Source organism: Chanos chanos, chromosome 4 (genome assembly GCF_902362185.1).
Source record: "Chanos chanos chromosome 4, fChaCha1.1, whole genome shotgun sequence".
Classification (NCBI taxonomy): Eukaryota; Metazoa; Chordata; class Actinopteri; order Gonorynchiformes; family Chanidae; genus Chanos; species Chanos chanos.
The window spans coordinates 11730407-11749752 of NC_044498.1; the positions used below are offsets into that span (position 1 = coordinate 11730407).

At 40.4% G+C, this 19346-nt stretch overlaps 1 protein-coding gene across 1 annotated transcript; it reads left to right on the forward strand.

The window, feature by feature from the left end:
* The first annotated feature begins 7884 nt into the window (after positions 1 to 7884).
* psmd14 (proteasome 26S subunit, non-ATPase 14) lies at positions 7885 to 18363 on the forward strand. Its single transcript, XM_030771354.1, has 11 exons — positions 7885 to 7966; positions 8729 to 8788; positions 11072 to 11143; positions 11300 to 11419; positions 11946 to 12016; positions 12186 to 12336; positions 16243 to 16350; positions 16536 to 16610; positions 16754 to 16879; positions 17535 to 17597; positions 18045 to 18363. Exons 2-11 carry the CDS (start codon positions 8741 to 8743, stop codon positions 18141 to 18143), a joined length of 933 nt encoding a protein of 310 aa, XP_030627214.1. The 5' UTR covers positions 7885 to 7966; positions 8729 to 8740; the 3' UTR covers positions 18144 to 18363.
* The last annotated feature ends 983 nt before the right edge of the window (positions 18364 to 19346 follow it).

Sequence of the window (19346 nt, forward strand, 5' to 3'; positions counted from 1 at the left end):
ATTAGTCTCATATAAAATCATGTTTATTAATGTAAATACAACCAACTGTTCATGTAAAGCCAGCTTACTGGGGCAATGGTTTGCCTCACAAATGGTAAGAAAATCAAAACAATCAAAACCCAGAAATTTAAAATAATTTAGGTTTAGCGCAGTCATATCTGACAAAAAGGAGTTTTGTTTCTCTCTCTCTCTCTCTCTCTCTCTCTCTCTCTCTCTGTAATCCTAACCTTATGGGGTTTAAAGATTATTTCTCTGTTTCCGACCATAACTACTACCACCGGTGTGGCCTATTATTAGTGAGTGTATCAGTAACCCATTCCCTCACCTATTTAGCTGGAGGCCTTTGTTTTATAAATGTTGAGCTGACATTTGAATGCTGGGCTAGAATGCAGTGTTCAGATAAAATCTCTATCTGATTAAGTGTGTGTGTGTTAAGCCTGGGCCTGGGGTTCTATCAGTACAGTGTTGTCTGAGGCAGAACAGGAAAAGGGCCGGAAATGGAGCCTCTACCAGACAGAGTGGGTGGTCAGACGGGGGAGTGAATGGTGGGATGCTCGCGCGTGCACGCACACACACACACACACACACACACACACACACACACACACACACACACACACACAGACACACACACACACACACACACACATAGACACACGCACACGCAGAACTGGAGAGGAGGGGGGCTGGTGGAGGGGAATGAGAGAAGTATAGTATTACACATTACTCACATACCAGTTTGGGGGCCTGGTTTCTCCCGAGCCTTGCAGCACACTGTGTCACACATAGAGGAAATGCCAGAAGGGACAGCACCACTTCCCTCAGCACTCAACAGTCCTGTTTTGATCCTCGGGAATAGGTAGGACAAAAAAAAACACACACACACACACACCCTCCCAGATCTCTGCCTCCTGAAAGGGAGAGTAAAATCAAGTAAAGTAATAAAATAAATAAATAAATAAATAAAGTAGAACTATAGAGCCACAAGGGCCCCCCCCCCCCCCATCCCCATCCCCACCAGCCTGGTTCAGGCCTCTGCTTGGGGCATTGCCAGAGTTAACAGCGGCACAGATGGAGATGCCGCTTTTAAAGCATCATGTTTCTCACACGCATCTCTGATCATAAGGATCACGCTTTCACGGCCGTATCAGGTCCCCGCCTAAACACTGATAGACAGACTTAAGGGATGAGGGGAATCCTCACTGGGTGAAAGGTCAGCCCAGCCTGTGCACAACTGCATTTTTTCTTTCTTTTTTCTTTTTCTTTTTTTTTTTTTCTTTTAGTTCTGACCTATTTTGTCATAGATAATTATGTATGTAATACTCTTTGCATTATTCCGAATTCATTCTAACTATTTAGTCATAATTATTTAAGCCAATGAAATACTATACCATGTAACTTAACACAAGGTGACTGGGCACACATACAAAAGGAGAGAATGTTAAATGAGCTTGGCTGAATGTTGTCTGGTGACTGCAGGAACCTTTCTGATCTTTCTGTCTGTTAGTGTTTTATTTGTCCTCTTTCAGTATCTTTTCCCTCAATTACTCATATTATTACAAGAAAGCACCACACAAATAAAAATAAAATATATTATTATGCATTTTTATGATGCATTTTTATTATTTAAATGTCTGCTTGGATTGATATTAGCCATGTTTATGTATTGATCATTTGGTCATATAGTGATTACTACAACCTCCATTTGCCACATATAAACAGGAAGCGGATGACTGACCAAAAAGCTTTCAGATATTACATTATCTGATTTTATTTTCTGGAATTCATTTGAACAGGAAGCCTCTTAACACCTCCCACAAGAGCACTTCCTGTTAGTTTGATGAAGGAAGAAGCTTGAGTTTCATAAGAGAAACGCATTTCCCTCAGCAGCAATGCAATTTTTTTTGTCTCTGATATATTTGGTGATGAGCACAGTAAACGTGCAGGCAATGTAGAACTATGTGAGGATTGGTAACTCCCTCATTCTAGATGAAATTTCATATTTGTGTTCCAATGCTGTCCATAGGGGATTTATATTGGACTGAACCAGTCAATATTTTCAGTTAGACTACACACTGAATGCATTCTCACAGAGAATCTTGACTCTATGTGTTCATCAGTGCTCAGTGCAAGCCATTTGACACTCATTCATTCAAAGACAGATTTCAAACTCAAACATATAACAGAGTGGGGACCAACTTCATTTCCATTTAATTACCGCAGAGACTGAAAGAAGTAATCAATTTATGATGATCAATGACCTGTTTAATCATTAGCGAATAATTAATGATTATCAAATTAGTAAATCATTAACCAGCCTTTCCATTTTCTATCTCCCTCTATTTTTTCTCTCTCTCTCTCTCTCTCTCTCTCTCTCTCTATCTCTTTCTGAGCATCAAACTATAAACGCTTTGTGAAAGCAAAGAGGATTAGCATGGCTGCCCGGTGTCACTGTCTCCCGGCTTTGGCCAAGACCCGGGATGTTAGAACTGTTGTGAGGGCCATGTATCATTTCTAGCGTGTAAGGAGGTCAGCTTCGCTCTTTGGCCAAAGGTCATGACTGACCCCTCAAAGGAACCATAATTCTTCAAGGAATAATTATGAGCATGAAGATCGACCAAGATAATATTCTAAAAAAAAAAAAAAAAAAAGTAGAATCCACCCCCCCTTTGCGCTGTGATTGGTTTTATGTCACTCATTTCTTGAAGTATGATTAATGAAGTGGGGAATCTTTAATGAAGGAAGAGAAGTAATATACTGTGAGCAGACATGATCTGAAGACAGAGATAAAGTGAGGATTTTAAAGATTCGATTTATTATCAGCCAAATGATATAAAATACAAGATGGTGATTGATTGCCGTGCATCTGAAACCCTGGATGTGGTTAACGTTGATCCTCTAGATAATTCCTTTTTATATGATACAGACAATTTGGATCAGTTTTTCCTGTCTGATCATTACTAGACAACACCTATTCATTTTCGGTTTTATCTGATACACATTTAGGTGTTTTCTGTTGGATTGAGTTCAAACCTAGACAAAGTGTGTGTGTGTGTGTGTGTGTGTCAAGGGTTTGTTGAAAAAGGTTGAAAACCCTCGGTCCAAGATACCTGGACATGCTGGGGCAAGAGAGTGAGATGAAAATTTCAATACTGAGACATCTGAAGTCTTTCAACAGCTCGCCATCTTGTGGTAAATCGTTTGTATTACACAATAACATGACAAGTGATTGCTAATTATCTACCTAGCAGCACACAGAAACCATTAGTCACCATCTCATTATATCAATATTTAGTGAAAACATTAAATATTTATAATTGTGATATTGACTGCTTTTTCAGGGTCAAGAATTGAGCAGACAGTTTTCATAAATTAACCAACAAACTGCAATGAAATGTAGAGGGAAAACAAATTGGTTGAAGTAACACGATAACAAATAAACAATAAACAAAAATGTATTGTTGGTGCGTGACACAAAATGTTAAAGGACTGTGTGTGTGTGTGTGTGTGTGTGTGTGTGTGTGTGTGTGTGTGTGTGTGTGAGTGTGTGTGTGTGTCTGTCTGTCTCTGTGCGTGTGTGTGTGTGTGTGTGGGAGGGTGTGTGCAGCTTTACTGTAATTGTCACAACAGTGTGTGCCTGCTCTTTGATGGATCCTCCCTCATCAACCTTTGCTTCAACAGATGGTGCTTCAACTTGTACCCCACCCCCTAGCCTCCCCAGTAATGATGGAGCGACAGGGATTGAAAGAGAAAAGCGGTGGGAGGAGGGAAAAGTGAGAGAGGGAGGAGGTTAAGAATAACTGATAGCTCCTCTCATTAGCAGCGTATGTGTATGGTGTACATGCGGTTGTGTATGTGGGGTAGCAAGAGGCTGAGAAAATAGAAAACCAAAGAAGACACCAGAATAGACAAGTAAGGATTGTAAGCAATAAACATATGACAGAGAAAATGAGAGAAAGAGAGGGAGAGAGAGAGAGAGAGAGAGAGAGAGAGAGAGAGAGAGAGAGAGTGTCTGTGGGTGGATGTGTATGCATGCATATATTCGTTTGAGTATTAATGTGTGAAGACTTTACACCACATGGAATTCCATGTACATTAAACTTTCTTTGAAAAGTGAAAACACAGATGTAAACTCCTACTCATCTCTATCCCTCTTTTATTTAATATTTATTTGTATGTGTGTGTGTGTGTGTCTGTGTCTGTCTCTGTGCTGTGTGTTTGTGTGTGTGTGTGTGTGTGTGTGTGCAGCTTTACTGTAATTGTCACAGCAGTGTGTGCTTTTACTTTTACTTTTAAAAGTAAAAGTAAAAAGTGCTTTTACTTCCTGTGCTCTTCAGAACTGTTAGTTTACATTATGAGAATAACCAGGGGCGCACTTTGCAAATGTACATTTTAATACAGATAGCATTTTCATTCTTACTGTGACACACCATGTTTATAAGACAATTTACTCTCCTGAAAAGAAAATGCAGCTGAACAGGTATATTCTAAGAGAGTCCAAAGCATCCCTCATTTTGTGTGAACTGGTCATATAAAAGTCATTTTCAGCAATTTCAAATTCCTCTCACCAAAAAAGTCTAATAGCATACAATTGTCCTTTTTTGGCCAGTAGGTGGTGATGTTGAAGCGTCTCTCTATCTATCTATCTATCTATCTATCTATCTATCTATCTATCTATCTATCTATCTATCTATCTATCTATCTATCCATCTATCAATCTATCTGTCTATTATTACTTATTTAACGGTCTCTTAAAAGTGTATGTGCTTCTGTGTGTGTGCCTCTGTGTGTGTGTGTGTGTGTGTGTGTGTGTGTGTGTGCGTGTGTGTATGTCTGTTTTAGTGTGTGTGTGTGTGTGTGTGTGTGTGTGTGTGTGTGTGTGTGTGTGTTTCTGCATAGGCATGGCTGTCCCATTTATCACTTTTTTCCCTTACTGATTCTTGGCAAGTCTCCAAAAAACAGGGCTGCCAGCCAGTGCCATAGTGAAGCAGGGAGCATTCACAAACGTGTCAGCATAATAAACCAAAACTGCTGTTAGTCCCACACCAGACTGGGTCCTGGGGCCACATGACTGAGTCTCTCAATTGTAATAATGAGTTTTTAAAACCTTCTGCGTTTTTCACATAGTCTTAAATAAAATAGTGAAGCTTTTGAAATCAAGATTTTGTTGAGCGTGTTTCATTTTGCAAGTACTGATAGCAGTACAATGCAAAACATTGTTTTAACTGTACATTTTTATAATATATAAAATGTTTGTTATCTTTTGTTATATCCTCCTGTGAAATTCTCTTTTTTGCACATTTCAAATAGGAGTTGGAATCACAAAACGTAGCCCTATATGACACCATGCTGAGTCAACACAGATATTCTCCAAGGTAAGTCCACTGAGTTTGTGCTTCTTCTTCTACCTCGACTTATATGTACCCACACACACTCTCCACATGCCATATGCTTCTTAGCTTAAAAAAACCCAACCAAACAAACAAACAAAAAGCATGAGCAACACAGAATTGCGCACATAACCACTGAAAATTGGTACGTGTGGGAATATGAGACATTCTGATTTGACCTATGATAAATAGACCTTGTTTACCTGCAATATATATGTACATATACATACGTATCCCATATACATGCATGTACATATCTTAATTACATGTCAATAAATGCACATATGCATAAAGGGTGCTTACTTATAAAGCTCTTACATCACACAGGTCTTACATTACATGGCTCTTATGTGTTATATGTACAAATGATAGGTGAAGCCCCCTTGTTTTAATACAGGCTGTATAAACTCCACCAGGACCGAACCATACTGACAAGAATCCTACTACATGACGGTATACGTGGCCTGTTTGTTCAATACTATATGAATCCATGCTCTCACATAAAAATGCAAGCTCTGGAAAAAGAAGAACACAATATGATGAAGAAAACACTTTACCCTAATGAATTTGAGAAGAAACAGCTCTTTTTGTCTGTGAGACGAATTTTTACAGAGCTCTCTTGCATATCTTACATCACAGACACTGCTTTTTATCCCAGCTCAGAAGTGCCAAGCTATGACACAAACTGTATTATGACTCCAGTGATGTGTGATTTTACACATAGGCCCGAACCAGCTCTGCCACATCTTCTTCTTGTCATCACTCAGTTGGGGACCTTAAACTTTGAGCTGGTTATCCAAGTCAGAACAGACCCCGAACGGACCATCTTCAGCTAAAATGTTTCAGCAGCTGATGACAACTTCTACGTTTGAGTCATACTGAATGAAACCTAGTCATCAAGGATTAGAGAAGAAGGAAAGAGAGATGTGAGACATGTGTGAGAGAGGGGTGCACGCGTCATGGTAGAGGAACAGCAGGCTAATCTAGAGGTGTTAAAAAAAGCCTGGAGCAAACAGAGAGAAGAAATGAGAAAAGGTGAACGCATCCAAGGGGGTAGAGGAGCGCAGGATTAGAGAGGGGCACCTAATTATCCCCCTCATTTGCGGAGTGTGGCATTTGAGGCGATGTACAGCTGAGGATATGGCAGCAGATTGTGTGGGAGAGAGTGCAATGTCTGAACAATATAATCATAGCAAGTTATCATGCTATATGGAGGAGGGGGCTCTAGTTGATCTACCTCACTGTCAATCTTTTAAGAAAGTAGGGTTATAATAATAGTACTACTACTACTACTACTACTACTACTACGACTACTACTACTACGACTACTAGCACTACAACTATTACTACTACTACTACTACTACTACTAATAATAATTATTATTATTACAAGGAGGGGGATGAAGATGAGGACGAGGATTATAAGTTAATGAGAACATAGTGTCTGGAAAAATCAGCAATGTTAAAAGAGCAAGAACAAAACATGAATACGGATGGCAACATTGTTATTATTGTCATGTCATGTTATTGCTCTTGTTTTTCACTTTGAAAATGGGTTCACTTTATCATGTACTCTTTCTGCATGCCATACTTCGTTCTCTGTGTACAATTAAACAAATAAGGACTTTGCCTTTTCTGTTTTGAATGAATTTTCCCTTGTTTCATCCTGGATTGCATATGGCTCACAATGATAAGGAACAAAAGAGGGCACAAAGTACCTGAGATGCTGGTTAGTGACACTCTGGTTATGAAAGATCGAAGTGAAAAGAGCAGTTAAGTGTCAGTTGATTTCCTATCAACACATTTTAGGGGGGAAAAGAAACAAAAATTATGTGTCAACAGTCTGTCAGCTTTAAAAAGTGGAATAGTCTTTCTGCTCTTTATGTGAATCACTAATCAGTAACAAAATTAGGACATTATAGCTGATTTGATTAATCAGACACTGGACTAAATAAAACAAATATTTCTGATATTTGAGTGTAAAGCAGCATGGCATATTTCCGCAGAGTTCAAGGTTTTACCATGCATAGAGAAAATTTGTGAAAAACCTCGTTTATTAAACCCCGAGTATGTATGAGATAGTGATTTATTTAACTTTACATGCACAGCTGGACACAAATGAATAGGAAAGGTGACCAACATTTCCTGGATATGTTCCTCATTGTAGCTTTCGAGGTCAGACCCTGCTGTAATACGTACTCCAGAAAACCTCTATCTTGTGATATATAATAGAGAATGGCCGAAACAAAATCCCGCAAGAAGATGGAGTTTTACTGAATTCACATTTACAGAAAGGCTCGAAATCTGAGATGGCCATAACAACAATACAGTGTATGCGATGCTGAATTGTGTTGTACATTCACACCGAAATCCACATCGATTCGTAATTCAGGTACAAACATAATAAATTACTAAAACGTATAGGGACTATTACTTTGAAAAAAATGTGTGCTAGTCGGCCATTTTGGACGTGTCTTACTATCTCAAACTTTACATTGCTAATTCTGGCTGATTCATTGTACACACGCGAATAAGCGTACAACTGAGGAAACTGAGGATTTTTCTACTTTATACAGGTACCCAAAATTGAGAAAGGTGATGAATTTGCTGTGCAAAGAGTATGAGTCTTTACTTGTTGCTGTGAGCAGTCTAGCGTAATTTAGTTTGCCAAAACATTAAAACGAGATGCCTCTTGTCAAGCACTTAGCTAGCCATTAGCAAATGTTAACAGAATCACTTAGCGTTACGAATGTTAGCAATATCTACATAACATCTCCAACGTAATAGGTTGAAAATAATGGTAACTTTCTATTTAATAGGTGTTAACTCAGTAGTCATTGTTTGCCGGCATGTATTTGTACAGTTTACAAGATACTGGTTGGCTAGCAAGTGATTCAGCTAATCTTGCCTCCAGAAACAGAATTAGCTAAATACAATGATCAGGTATCGTTAGTAAACAGCAGATTGAGAAATTGAGGAACTATGTATTTGGTTATAGCTGTAATGTTAAAACACTACGCTGACATCATTCTTGTAGTCAACATGCATTTGAATCTCCCACTAACGTTTAGCAAGCTAGTTGCTTGAATACCACTACAAATGTTCAGCCTATGTTGACTGACTAGTTCAGAGTGCCAAGTTTTCTTAAATAATTTGGATGTGTCCGGAGCGGCAAAGTACTACGATAACTTGCTAAAAAAAATGTTAACCCAGCGGCAGTAACCTAACGTGAAAATGTTTGTCCGTAAAGTATAAGTCTCTTTTAAACGTTGTGGCTTATTCTGGGGCATCTAGCCCATGTTATTAGTGAATATTAATTGTGTGTTTACCGGCTCCAGTCCCACAGAATCATGGACCGGCTACTGAGGCTTGGAGGAGGGATGCCTGGACTTGGGCAGGTAGGGGAACGGACGCTCTGAATTTGGTGTCAGTCTAGTATGTCCTCAGCTTAGTGTGCCCAAATGCTTGAATTTTAGATTATTTTTACTGCGGTTTATGGCACACTGAAGCCAAGACACTTTCAAACACAGTAGTATTCTAATGATCTTAACTATTTCTAACGTGTTGTCTTCCAAGCCAGCCAGACTCCGACATATAAAGAACTCTTCCAGGTCAACTATATATAGTTCAATGAGTAACAAACATATTCTGTAAATATTACCAGGAGAAATCAGTCTTTTTATGTCTCATCTGCATTGAATGGTGTGAACATAGTAATTAAACACCTTGCTTGCCAAAGTCACAGGTATGGTGCATAAATCCCCCATAGCCCGTTTTAAATAAAATGTGTTATATTTCTAATTCTGAACAGCATTTCTAAGCAGCACAGAAATTGCGTCACCGGTTAGTTATTAAGACTCAGCCATTCCTTTGAAATGTATCCTTTGAAATCCATGTCAAGGGGTACTATTAAGATTGTAGGAATCAAGTTTTTTTTTTTTTTTTTTTTTAAACTTGGAGGTAAATGGCAATGTGACACGAGTTCATTTTTATATCTATATTTCTTATGAGGGGGGCAGAAATTGTTACATTTTTTTGGCAAGTGAGATCTGAATGTTGGTGAGGTTAGCAAATGCAAACGCAGCAGGCCTGTGCTTCTTATTTTTGGAGATGAGCTTTGAATGGACGTATGTGAGTAATCCCCTCAGATATGGAATGGCCCAGGCTGGCAGACCTAGACCGGTGGGGAGGGAGCCCATGACTCGCTCCAGCTCTGCCAATTAACACCTCAACTAACTGCTTGTCTCACATTCATTCTGTGAAGAGGAGAGGGGAGGAGGAGGAGGAGGAGAATGAGGAGGAGGAAAGACTCGTAGCTTGTTCTTTCTTTTGATCGCGCCTCTCTCACTCTCTCTCTCTCAATTTTTTTTATTTCTTTATTCTTTTTTCTTTTTAACCTCTGACATTGATGAGCATATCATTTGTCAGCTTTTAATGCTGTGTTTAATCACACTACTCGCCTTTTTTCATAATTGTAATATAAGGCAAGCAATCAGTAATTAATGCAACTGCAGGTTGACGCTTGTCTACATGGTCTTGTTTTGTTTTTTTTTTTCAGTAGATTGCGCTCAGCTCTCTCTTTCTCATACCTAACTTGTTATGGTCCCTCGCTCTGAACGATACAGCAGCACAAAGACCCCCGTTCCTTCCCGTATGTTTAGCAGTACTGCAGTTTGTTTTGCGTTATTCTCACTCTGTTCTCCCACCTTTTTAAACGAATGTTGATCAGACACCCCAGATAGCCAACACCTCTCTATGGTGTGAATTTCTCCTGCACCTGCTGTAAAACTGTCTTGGGCATCATTTTTTTTTTCTCTTCTTTTCTTTCTAAGATGTCAGTCCTGTTACAGTGAAAGATGTCTCTCAGTGTGATGAAGTAGTTATAAACATTCAGTCTGAAGAGCGGGCAGGGTCTAGGCTTGGAGTCTGGAATACGGAGTGACAGGCTTTAGTCTGCAGTGGGGATGAGAATATGTGCTGTGGCGAGGAGAGCAGAGCAGAGTGACAGCAGTGGTTCTTTCATACATTGCTCCTTTGGGCTTGTACTAACACTGGTTTTGACAATTCATTAACAGGTGTTTTGAGAAAGAACGGTAATGAGATGCTCGCTAGCTAATTAATACCGGTTCACAGCGTTAGGGGAAAGCGAGATGATTCCCTTGAACGGTGTGAACGTGTTTCTCATAGAGAAGAACTGACTCAGATGAGTTCGCGTAAATGTTACTTTTTGTTTCAGGCTGTTGGTTGCAGAGCTGAACTTTACCCTTTGACATTACAGTTTTCTCAGACGGGCAGAGAAAGTTGTTCTCATTTCGTTGTTGAAGACAAACATAACACAGTGCACTCAGAGGTCGGCCAGAGCAATGCTGTTGTTTGGAGGTCGTGTTGACCTGCGCATATGCAGACGGTCCACAGCAGGGCAGAGTTCACAATGGCATGGTCACTGTGTTTGTTGAGGAGCCGCCTGCTCATGGTGATGGCCTCACCCTTCTGTCTGTGACCTCTGTTTAGCGTAAGCCTTTAAGGGACTGATTCTGACTTTTCTTTCTCTCCTCAGTCTCATTCGCATTTTGTGCTACTCGCAACTGATGCGGAATCTGAGACAGCAATGTAAAGTTTGGTGAACAGCACATTTTGATTCACGGAAAGGTTAACGCGAGTGTTGTGTTTTTTTGGTCCAGGGTCCTCCGACAGATGCCCCTGCTGTGGATACAGCTGAGCAAGTTTACATCTCCTCTCTGGCTCTTCTCAAGGTAAAAAAAAAAACACAAATACACACACACACACACACACAGAGTTTGGTGTTATTTAGTTTTTTTTTCATCTTTAACGTGATATTACGCACTGTCTGCTGTTCTGCTATAAATAAGACGTTGTGTGTGTGTGTGTGTGTGTGTGTGTGAATGCAGATGTTGAAGCATGGGCGTGCTGGTGTGCCTATGGAAGTAATGGGTTTGATGCTGGGAGAGTTTGTGGATGACTACACCGTGCGTGTGATAGACGTGTTTGCCATGCCTCAGTCTGGAACGGTGAGTACCCGCCAGTCCGCTGCTGTCACACTGACTCAACGCCGTCAGCTGATCACAGCCACTAACACCATCCTCACCTACGAGCCGTGTCTATCCCACATGTACCCAGAGAAATGTTATCGCTAGGATACTAGTGTGATGTTTTATCAGACAACATTCACACAGGACAGGTTTTCCTAATGCTCCTTCTCTACTTTTAAGCTCCCTGTCTTTGTTGTTGTTAAAAAAACAGGAAATATACTCTAGACATGGGGTTATGTTATCTGTCTGTCTGATCTTTGAAGTCAAGCACTCATGTATAATTCGGCATGTGTAAGGAGTAAAATATTTTTCTGCCTTGAGAAAAAGCGACACTACATATACTGAGCGTTAGGCTATAGTCCTCGTGAGGCATTTTGAAACGGCAAACAATTTGAATTGTTCTCTACAGATTTTTAAAGTTTACCCGTAACTCTCAGCTCTTAACATACCTTTCTGCCTAATGTAAATGTAATGTAAGTGATGTGACTGATGTGTGAATGAACAGGGTGTCAGTGTGGAGGCTGTGGACCCTGTGTTTCAAGCCAAGATGTTGGACATGCTGAAACAGACGGGAAGGTAAATACAGACAATTTACATTTGATCTACAGATAAATATTAACGCAGGTGTTTGTAAAAAAAATATGATTTAATGCAGCATAGTGCAGCATGGGAATGGAAATGAAGATAAAATTGGAGGGAGTGGTTTTGTTTTGTCAGAGTAATTGACTGTATGATTGTGTGACAGGCCGGAGATGGTGGTTGGCTGGTATCACAGTCATCCTGGCTTTGGATGCTGGTTGTCTGGTGTGGACATTAACACACAGCAGAGCTTTGAGGCTCTGTCTGAACGTGCTGTAGCAGTGGTGGTGGACCCCATTCAGAGTGTCAAAGGAAAGGTAACAGTCTGTATACACACACACACACACACACACACAATATTTTTTGTATCTCCTCTTTTTTTTCTCCATTTTTTTTCCCCCCGTCCTGCTTACATAGCACAAAGTTTTCATCCTTCACTTCTTCCATGTCTTCTCTTTTCTTCTTCTCCTCTCTTAGTTGCTTTGAGGTCTCCGCTCTTAACCATCTCTGTCTCTCCTCCTCTTCCTTCTTCTCCCGTCGTCTTTTCTCCCCTCCCCGTGCTCGTTTGCTCCCTCCTGTCCTGCCGTTGGCTGGCCCCCGCGCCTCTCTGTGTGATATCCTGTCTGCAGACAGCAGGGAGCAGCTCTATTAGCACCTCTCTCAGCTGTGTGAGGAAGTGTGAGGCAATTCCATCTCTCCCTCCACCACATGGAGGGGTGGGAGGGTGGGGATGGAGAGAATAGTAAGAGAGGGAGAGGATGGCAGGGGCTGGAGTGCTAAAGCTGTGGGTTTTAGAAACTGATTGAAGGAGATATCAACCTTTGGTCTTGGCCGGAGCGTCGGAGCTCAGATGCGGTGGTACGATACGACCAGAAATTTGTACCATGATGCGTTTTCTTTTTTTTTTTTTTGCTTTTTTTTTTTTTTTTCCTTCTCTTGGCAACGGTAAATGCGGGAATAATTTTGATGAAACCGAGTTACACGACTATGGCATTTCCATGAACGCCGTCGCTTTTCGTCGCGTGAGGATCAACGTGATCGTTGTCACGTTGCCGCTGCATGTTTCGTTTAACCTAAAGACAGACCAAAGCCTGTGTTTAATTGACAGACAGACCAAAGTGTGTGGAGTGCGCGGTTTAGTAGCTTACATTTATCTCCTGCCAGCACTCGTTAGATGAGGATACCAGACCGTGATTGATTAAATGACTGATATCAGGAAAGTCTTCACGTAGTGTTGGCCTGTATCCATATTATGGGTTACGTCAGCATGGAGTTTGCCTTACTTGAAAACATCCTTTGCGTTAGAGTGTTTTAGGCACGCTTAAAGAGTGTTGTGTGTCACTGCAAATACAGACTTGTAAACTTCAGTCGGTCAGAGATGTTCGCATAGGTAAATTCTCAGTATACCGCCAGCATTGACATTTAACCTGATGTCATAGTGACTCAACTTGCTTTATTTTCTCAGAGATTATGAACAGTAAGGGGACTTAACTGTTGTATGCGAAGCAGAGCGATGCATTTGGATGGTAATACCTCTGTTTCACCATGCGGTGTATCTGTTAAGTAAACTCTACACAGATCCACAGCGAGATGCTCAACCTCAGCCATGCACATATGTCCGGTGACATCCCACTATCACTCTTTACTTTAATAACGGCGTCGAGCGTATGCATCTGCCCCACGGTTTTAACAGGATTCTCACTGAGGGGGTGTGGGGCAGACACTCGGCAGCTGTCAAACAAGAGTTTCTCCTGGAAACGGAAAGACAGCGCTGCAGAGTGCACACGCTGCCCGCCCACTGTCACTGTCTTCTCATTCCACCAGACAGTCCATATCCAGGCAGTATCACTTAACATTACCGACCAAAGCCTCCTTTTCTTCAGGCGTATTTTTTCACTGGAATTCATTAAGGTTATCTACACCGACGATGGCACTCATGGGGTTCTTCACGCGTTTAGTGCATAATAAGTCAAATGTCGTTTTTAAAGATTGATGAGTGAGACGTGAGGGGTGGGTGTGGTGCTTAGAGAAACAAGACAATGCCCCAGACACAAAACCCCCCCACCCAAAAAAAAAGACAAACCCAGAAGAAGAGGCCGCACCTCGGCACATCACGTAACATACAATTTGTTAAAAGGTCAAATACAAATATAGGTCAGAACCATTTTCAGGTGTTTTTAAGTGTACCTTTGGGTGTTTGCGTGCACTTGTGTGTGCGCGTGCCTGCGTTTGAGTGGATTTGGTTGTTACATTTTAACCTTAAAATGAGTGTTTTGCCACTGTTTGCTGTTTCATTTTAACGTCTCTTGGTCGTGGAAAAAGGGGACAACCATTTAACTGGGTTAAAGGTGTGATTCTGGAATATTTTACCCTGGTCAAGACATTTTACTATATGTACTACAGAGCCTCTGGTTTTGTGTGAAGCTGCAGGCACAAGCCAGTTTGTTAGTCAATACAAAGTAAAACAAAAACTTGAGAGCCAATCCAAATCAACCACCTGTTCTGCCTAAAAAATGTGTTTTAACAACAGACTGCACACAGGATTTCATAGAAAAACTGTTGTTTGCAGCAATTAGTAACAAACGTCTTCAAATCTTTTTTCTTTTTTTGTGCGCGTGTGGTTTTCAAAAGCCCTTTTTTTTCTTCAAGAGAAGGAAACAACAAAGAGGAGTGTAGTTTTAGTGCTTCAAGTGTGTATGTGTCTGTCTGTGCTGATAAGGAGCATTATAAGCCTGAGTATTAGTCACTAATTGGTTGGAAGTGTGTCTGGGAGTTTTAAATTAGCATTGCTGGGCAGTGTACCAGGCTTGTCTCTCTACAGCATGAAGAACTGGCTCAAGAATAGGAAATGAGCCCATAGCAGATGATGGCTGAGCGATGGGAGGAATATGACAACATGGACTGTCTCCGGCAGTAACGAGGCTGGTCGGTTAGAAGGAACAGTCCAGTGAATGTTCCACTGTGAAACCCAGTGTCAGTATGTCAGTGGTTTCTACATCAATCTTAGAAGAATTGACCATTCTTGTATATTTCTGTCTGTGTGTGTGTGTATGTGTTATTTTATGAATAGTTCCATAATCTGGGACAGTCTGAGATTTACAGTTGAGTGAATTAAGTTTAGTTAAGAAAAAATATATATTTGATTTTAGAGCCTTGGGTGTTTTGAGATTGCATGATGGTATGGTCTGAACTCTAAACAGAATATCAATCATACCAGAGCTTTCGCAGTCATGTGTAGTGCACGTGTGTCAAGTATAGCACGTTGTCATGGTATGGCCATTATTCTCCAGTGTGGTCTTTTGAGAGAGAAAAGATTTGGGATGTATTTCTGTGCACAGTAACCAAAGTGACATGTGGTAAACAACCATATAAATAAGTCACAGACCATCTTAGATGCATCTACATAAATTTTTTACATGTCTCTGCTACAGAAGCCTTTACCTGTCATGACTTCACAAATAAATAAGCCATGGATGACCGCCCCTCCGTTGCTCTTTATTCTCTCTCTCTCTCTCTCTCTCTCTCTCTCTCTCTCTCTCATCTTTTATCCTTTCTTATTTTCTAACGCACATACAGCCATCTCCGTCTCTGATCTTTCTCATTGTATATCTGTAATCACACCCTAGGCCGCCGCCTTCTTCTGGACCGTGCCACACTCCCCTCCCCTCACTGGAGTCTGCGCTGCTCTCCCCTTACCTCTCTCTCTCTCTCTCTCTGTTTGCCCTTGGTCCATTCTTCCCGCCAGCTCAGGCATGCTCTCTGTATCGGCACGCAGACTGTGTTAGCTGTGCTCACTCAGCTGTCATAATGGAGAATCTCTCTGACTCTATTTTGAGTGTCAGAGTATGACTTATATGCCATGTACCTGTGTGGAGTGCTCAGTGAAGCTCTCTGCCCAGTGTCAGTCTCCACGCTGTTATCGTGTTGCTGATGTGACAGGACGAGGCGTTGGCCACAATCTCCGATTTGCCCACTCACTCGTTTCAAATGTACTCCTTTATGTCTCTTTTCCATTCAAGTTCCCTAATCTTTTTTTTCTTTCTTCCTCTCTTGAATGTTTTATCACTGACTGGATTAAACTGATCTTTCTGTCAGTGGTCATGGGAAGATCATGAGTATTTGTTGTTATGCGACTGTTTCATTTGAGAGGGATTTAGTGGAAACTGATGGGTTGAGTGTAGAAAGCGAGTATGTCTTTGCCTGACACATCTCTGTTGTCACAGGTTGTCATAGACGCATTCAGACTCATCAATGCCAACATGATGGTTCTGGGTCATGAACCGAGACAAACCACGTCTAACCTGGGCCATCTGAACAAGCCTTCCATCCAGGTCAGTGATCAGATCCTCATCTTTGCTTCACAGAAAAAAAGAGAGTCCATAAGCAGCAACTGTTGAACGTGTGTTACGTCATTTTTCCTATAAATTTCACTGGCCTAGTTTTGAAAACTGTGTCCAAACTAAAAAAAAAAAAGGTCTTATGAATTTGCTCATGAAACCGTTTCCCTTTTCTCTAGGCTTTAATTCACGGGTTGAACAGACATTACTATTCAATCACCATCAACTACAGGAAGAATGAGCTTGAGCAAAAGGTTTGAGTTGCTTCCTTTTTCATAACTTAGAATGGAAAGGAATGTTGTTTCTTTAGTGTGATTTAAAAAGACCTTAACTGTAAGTAGCTGAGAATGTTATGAGTGCTTGACATCTCTACCGTTTGTATGTCTTTCATGACCAGATGCTGTTGAACTTGCACAAGAAGAGTTGGATGGAGGGACTGACTCTGCAAGACTACAGTGAACACTGTAAACTCAATGAGACAATTGTCAAGGAGATGCTGGAGCTTGCCAAAAACTACAATAAGGTAACTATGGAAACGATAGATGTTGCTATTGTATATGAAGAAGAGCTCCCCAGTTTTATAAAAAAAAAAAACCCAAGTTAATATGATGTTCACTTGAGTATTTCTCACAGTGGTTGAATACCTGTTATCTAAGGAAGTAGTTAAGGTGTGTTTCAGAAAGCCTTTGAAATGTTTTCCCTAACAGTACGGTAAATGGTGAGGGGGTTTGCAAATTTTTGACGTATCGCTTGATGAGAGAGTATGGATCACCATGTAACCATGGAGATGGTTCTCAAACTAACAATCTACTTAACTGCCTGCACTGAATTGGTTTTTTGTGCTTGTGTTTCATTTGGCCTAACAAACCATGATGTCAGAAGATAAATAATTAATTTAGCAAAAAAGAAAAAAAAAACCTTGGAGATTTAAAGGTCAAAGATTCACACTTGCTTGCTTTCCAGGAATAAATCTCCTCCCCTGTATCTCTTCCATTCTAAAGAACAACAGCTTCCTCTGATTTTAAGCCATTTTTACATTTTTTTGATGGGCAAGAATACCTTGGACATCAGCTGTTTGATTCATCCTTAAAAATTAGAATGAGTATTAACGTGTTTGAAATAAGGAGATGGTGAGACTTGAGTCTTAATGAGTTTCTTTTTTTTTTTTCCTTATTCAGGCTGTAGAGGAAGAAGACAAGATGACCCCGGAACAGCTGGCCATTAAGAATGTGGGAAAACAGGTAAAGCAGCACAGCCTCTCAGATACTGACATGTAGTCCAATCTGATGACCTTCAGTGTTCTTCAGTGAGATTTTTCAGATAGCTATTATAAGTCTGACTCGCTCTCCATTATTATTACAGAGAGATTAGGCTTGTGGATTTAGTAGTTTGCCAATCAATTAATTGGATTACCGTCACTGGAAGTGTAATTCCAATGAATAACATCAGATTAAAGAAGCCCAAATGCTGTTTATTCTCCTTTTGTCTTCTGTGTGTAGCTTTTGAACTGTTTGGATTTTAAAAATAGATTTCAGTAATATATGACTCTTTTTTTTTTTTAAATCAAGCTGCACAGAACCTGGGATCAGAAATAACAAAACAGGCATATTAGACAAACAGTTTGTTCCTTGACACTGTGACAGGGGCATCACCCTTCTTTTCCTGACTTTCCTCATTTTTCTACACAGGATCCCAAACGGCATTTGGAGGAACATGTGGACGTTCTGATGACGTCCAATATTGTGCAGTGCCTAGCAGCCATGTTGGACACCGTGGTGTTCCAGTGACGCTCTTCTGTGCATAACATGTTCATATTCATTGTCTGTTTTGTCTTTTTAAGAAATAAAATTATATAAAAACCTGTCAACATAGACTTCATCTATCTGTTTTGTGCATCTCTTTATGTGCACACAATACACTCAACCACTGAATATGTTGCAGTGGGCATAGACATATGATGACGTTATACAGAGAGACGTTATTCCGTTAAGAGCCTTCAAGGAGAGAGAGCGCGAACCAATAAGGAGTGACAGCTGCGTGTGTGAGCCATGCCGACATCAATTACAGTTTTGATACAAAGGCTCCTCTTTTTGTATCAGAGAAACACGTTTAATTTCCCCTGACTTCTGGACGAAGTGAACTAAAAAGCAGTTTGAAGCCTTTGGTACTATTATTATTTGAATATTGCCGGTTTTGTATGTCCATGTCTGAAAGAAAGGTCAATAAACTTGATTTAAAGTCTCAGCTGCTTTGTCCTATCTTAAACTTCGTTGTACCATGTACATACTATTGTAAAAGCAAACAGAGCAATTTGTTCTTTGCCAATGCTAATGCGTCGTATTTTATTTATTTATTTATTTATCGTCTGTCTGGCTGTGCAGTATGTTGTCTTGATTTGGCAGAAAAATCCACTTTTCACTCCCCGTTTGTGCGTCTGTCACAGGCGTAGGCTACTGTTCTCTAATTCCGAGCTGACCATCTTCGTTACGAATTTCGTGGTTATTTTTCTGTTAAGATTCAAGAGTAATTTCTGATATTTAGTTTTGTATGTGACTTAAGCTTGTTATGTCCTCATAATTCCACAGGTTAATAGAGCGCACGTCATTTGTTAGCCGAGTCATCGCAAAGCGGTAACCTATAGACTTAAAATGACTACAGGTGATCCTTCATATTTACAAGAATAATTTCTGTGAAAATGAACTCTTAGGGACCTTCCTTTCTGCTCTATGCCTAATGGGTAGTCTAATTTCCGTCTGACTTTAATCTGAAATGCTTGACAATATTCCGAGTTCATTTAAAATAAATTTCTGTCGGTGATTTGCAGAAATATTAAACTGTGCTTTATGTTCTTATGAAGGGACAACAAGTGGGCGCACAATTTAATAGCTTTTTACTGTTTTCGGAGTCAGCCAATTACCAGGGACCAGTGTCTCGTTTATGCACATTTGCGGCATTTATTTTTACATGCATCTAAAATGGCAAACCAACTA

Coding starts and splice junctions, on each gene's coding strand:
- psmd14 (XM_030771354.1), top strand. CDS start 8,741: ATGGACCGGCTACTGAGGCTTGGAGGAGGGATGCCTGGACTTGGGCAG. Junction 16,351..16,535: donor TGAACAAGCCTTCCATCCAG/GTCAGTGATCAG, acceptor CCTTTTCTCTAG/GCTTTAATTCACGGGTTGAA. Junction 17,598..18,044: donor TTAAGAATGTGGGAAAACAG/GTAAAGCAGCAC, acceptor TTTTCTACACAG/GATCCCAAACGGCATTTGGA.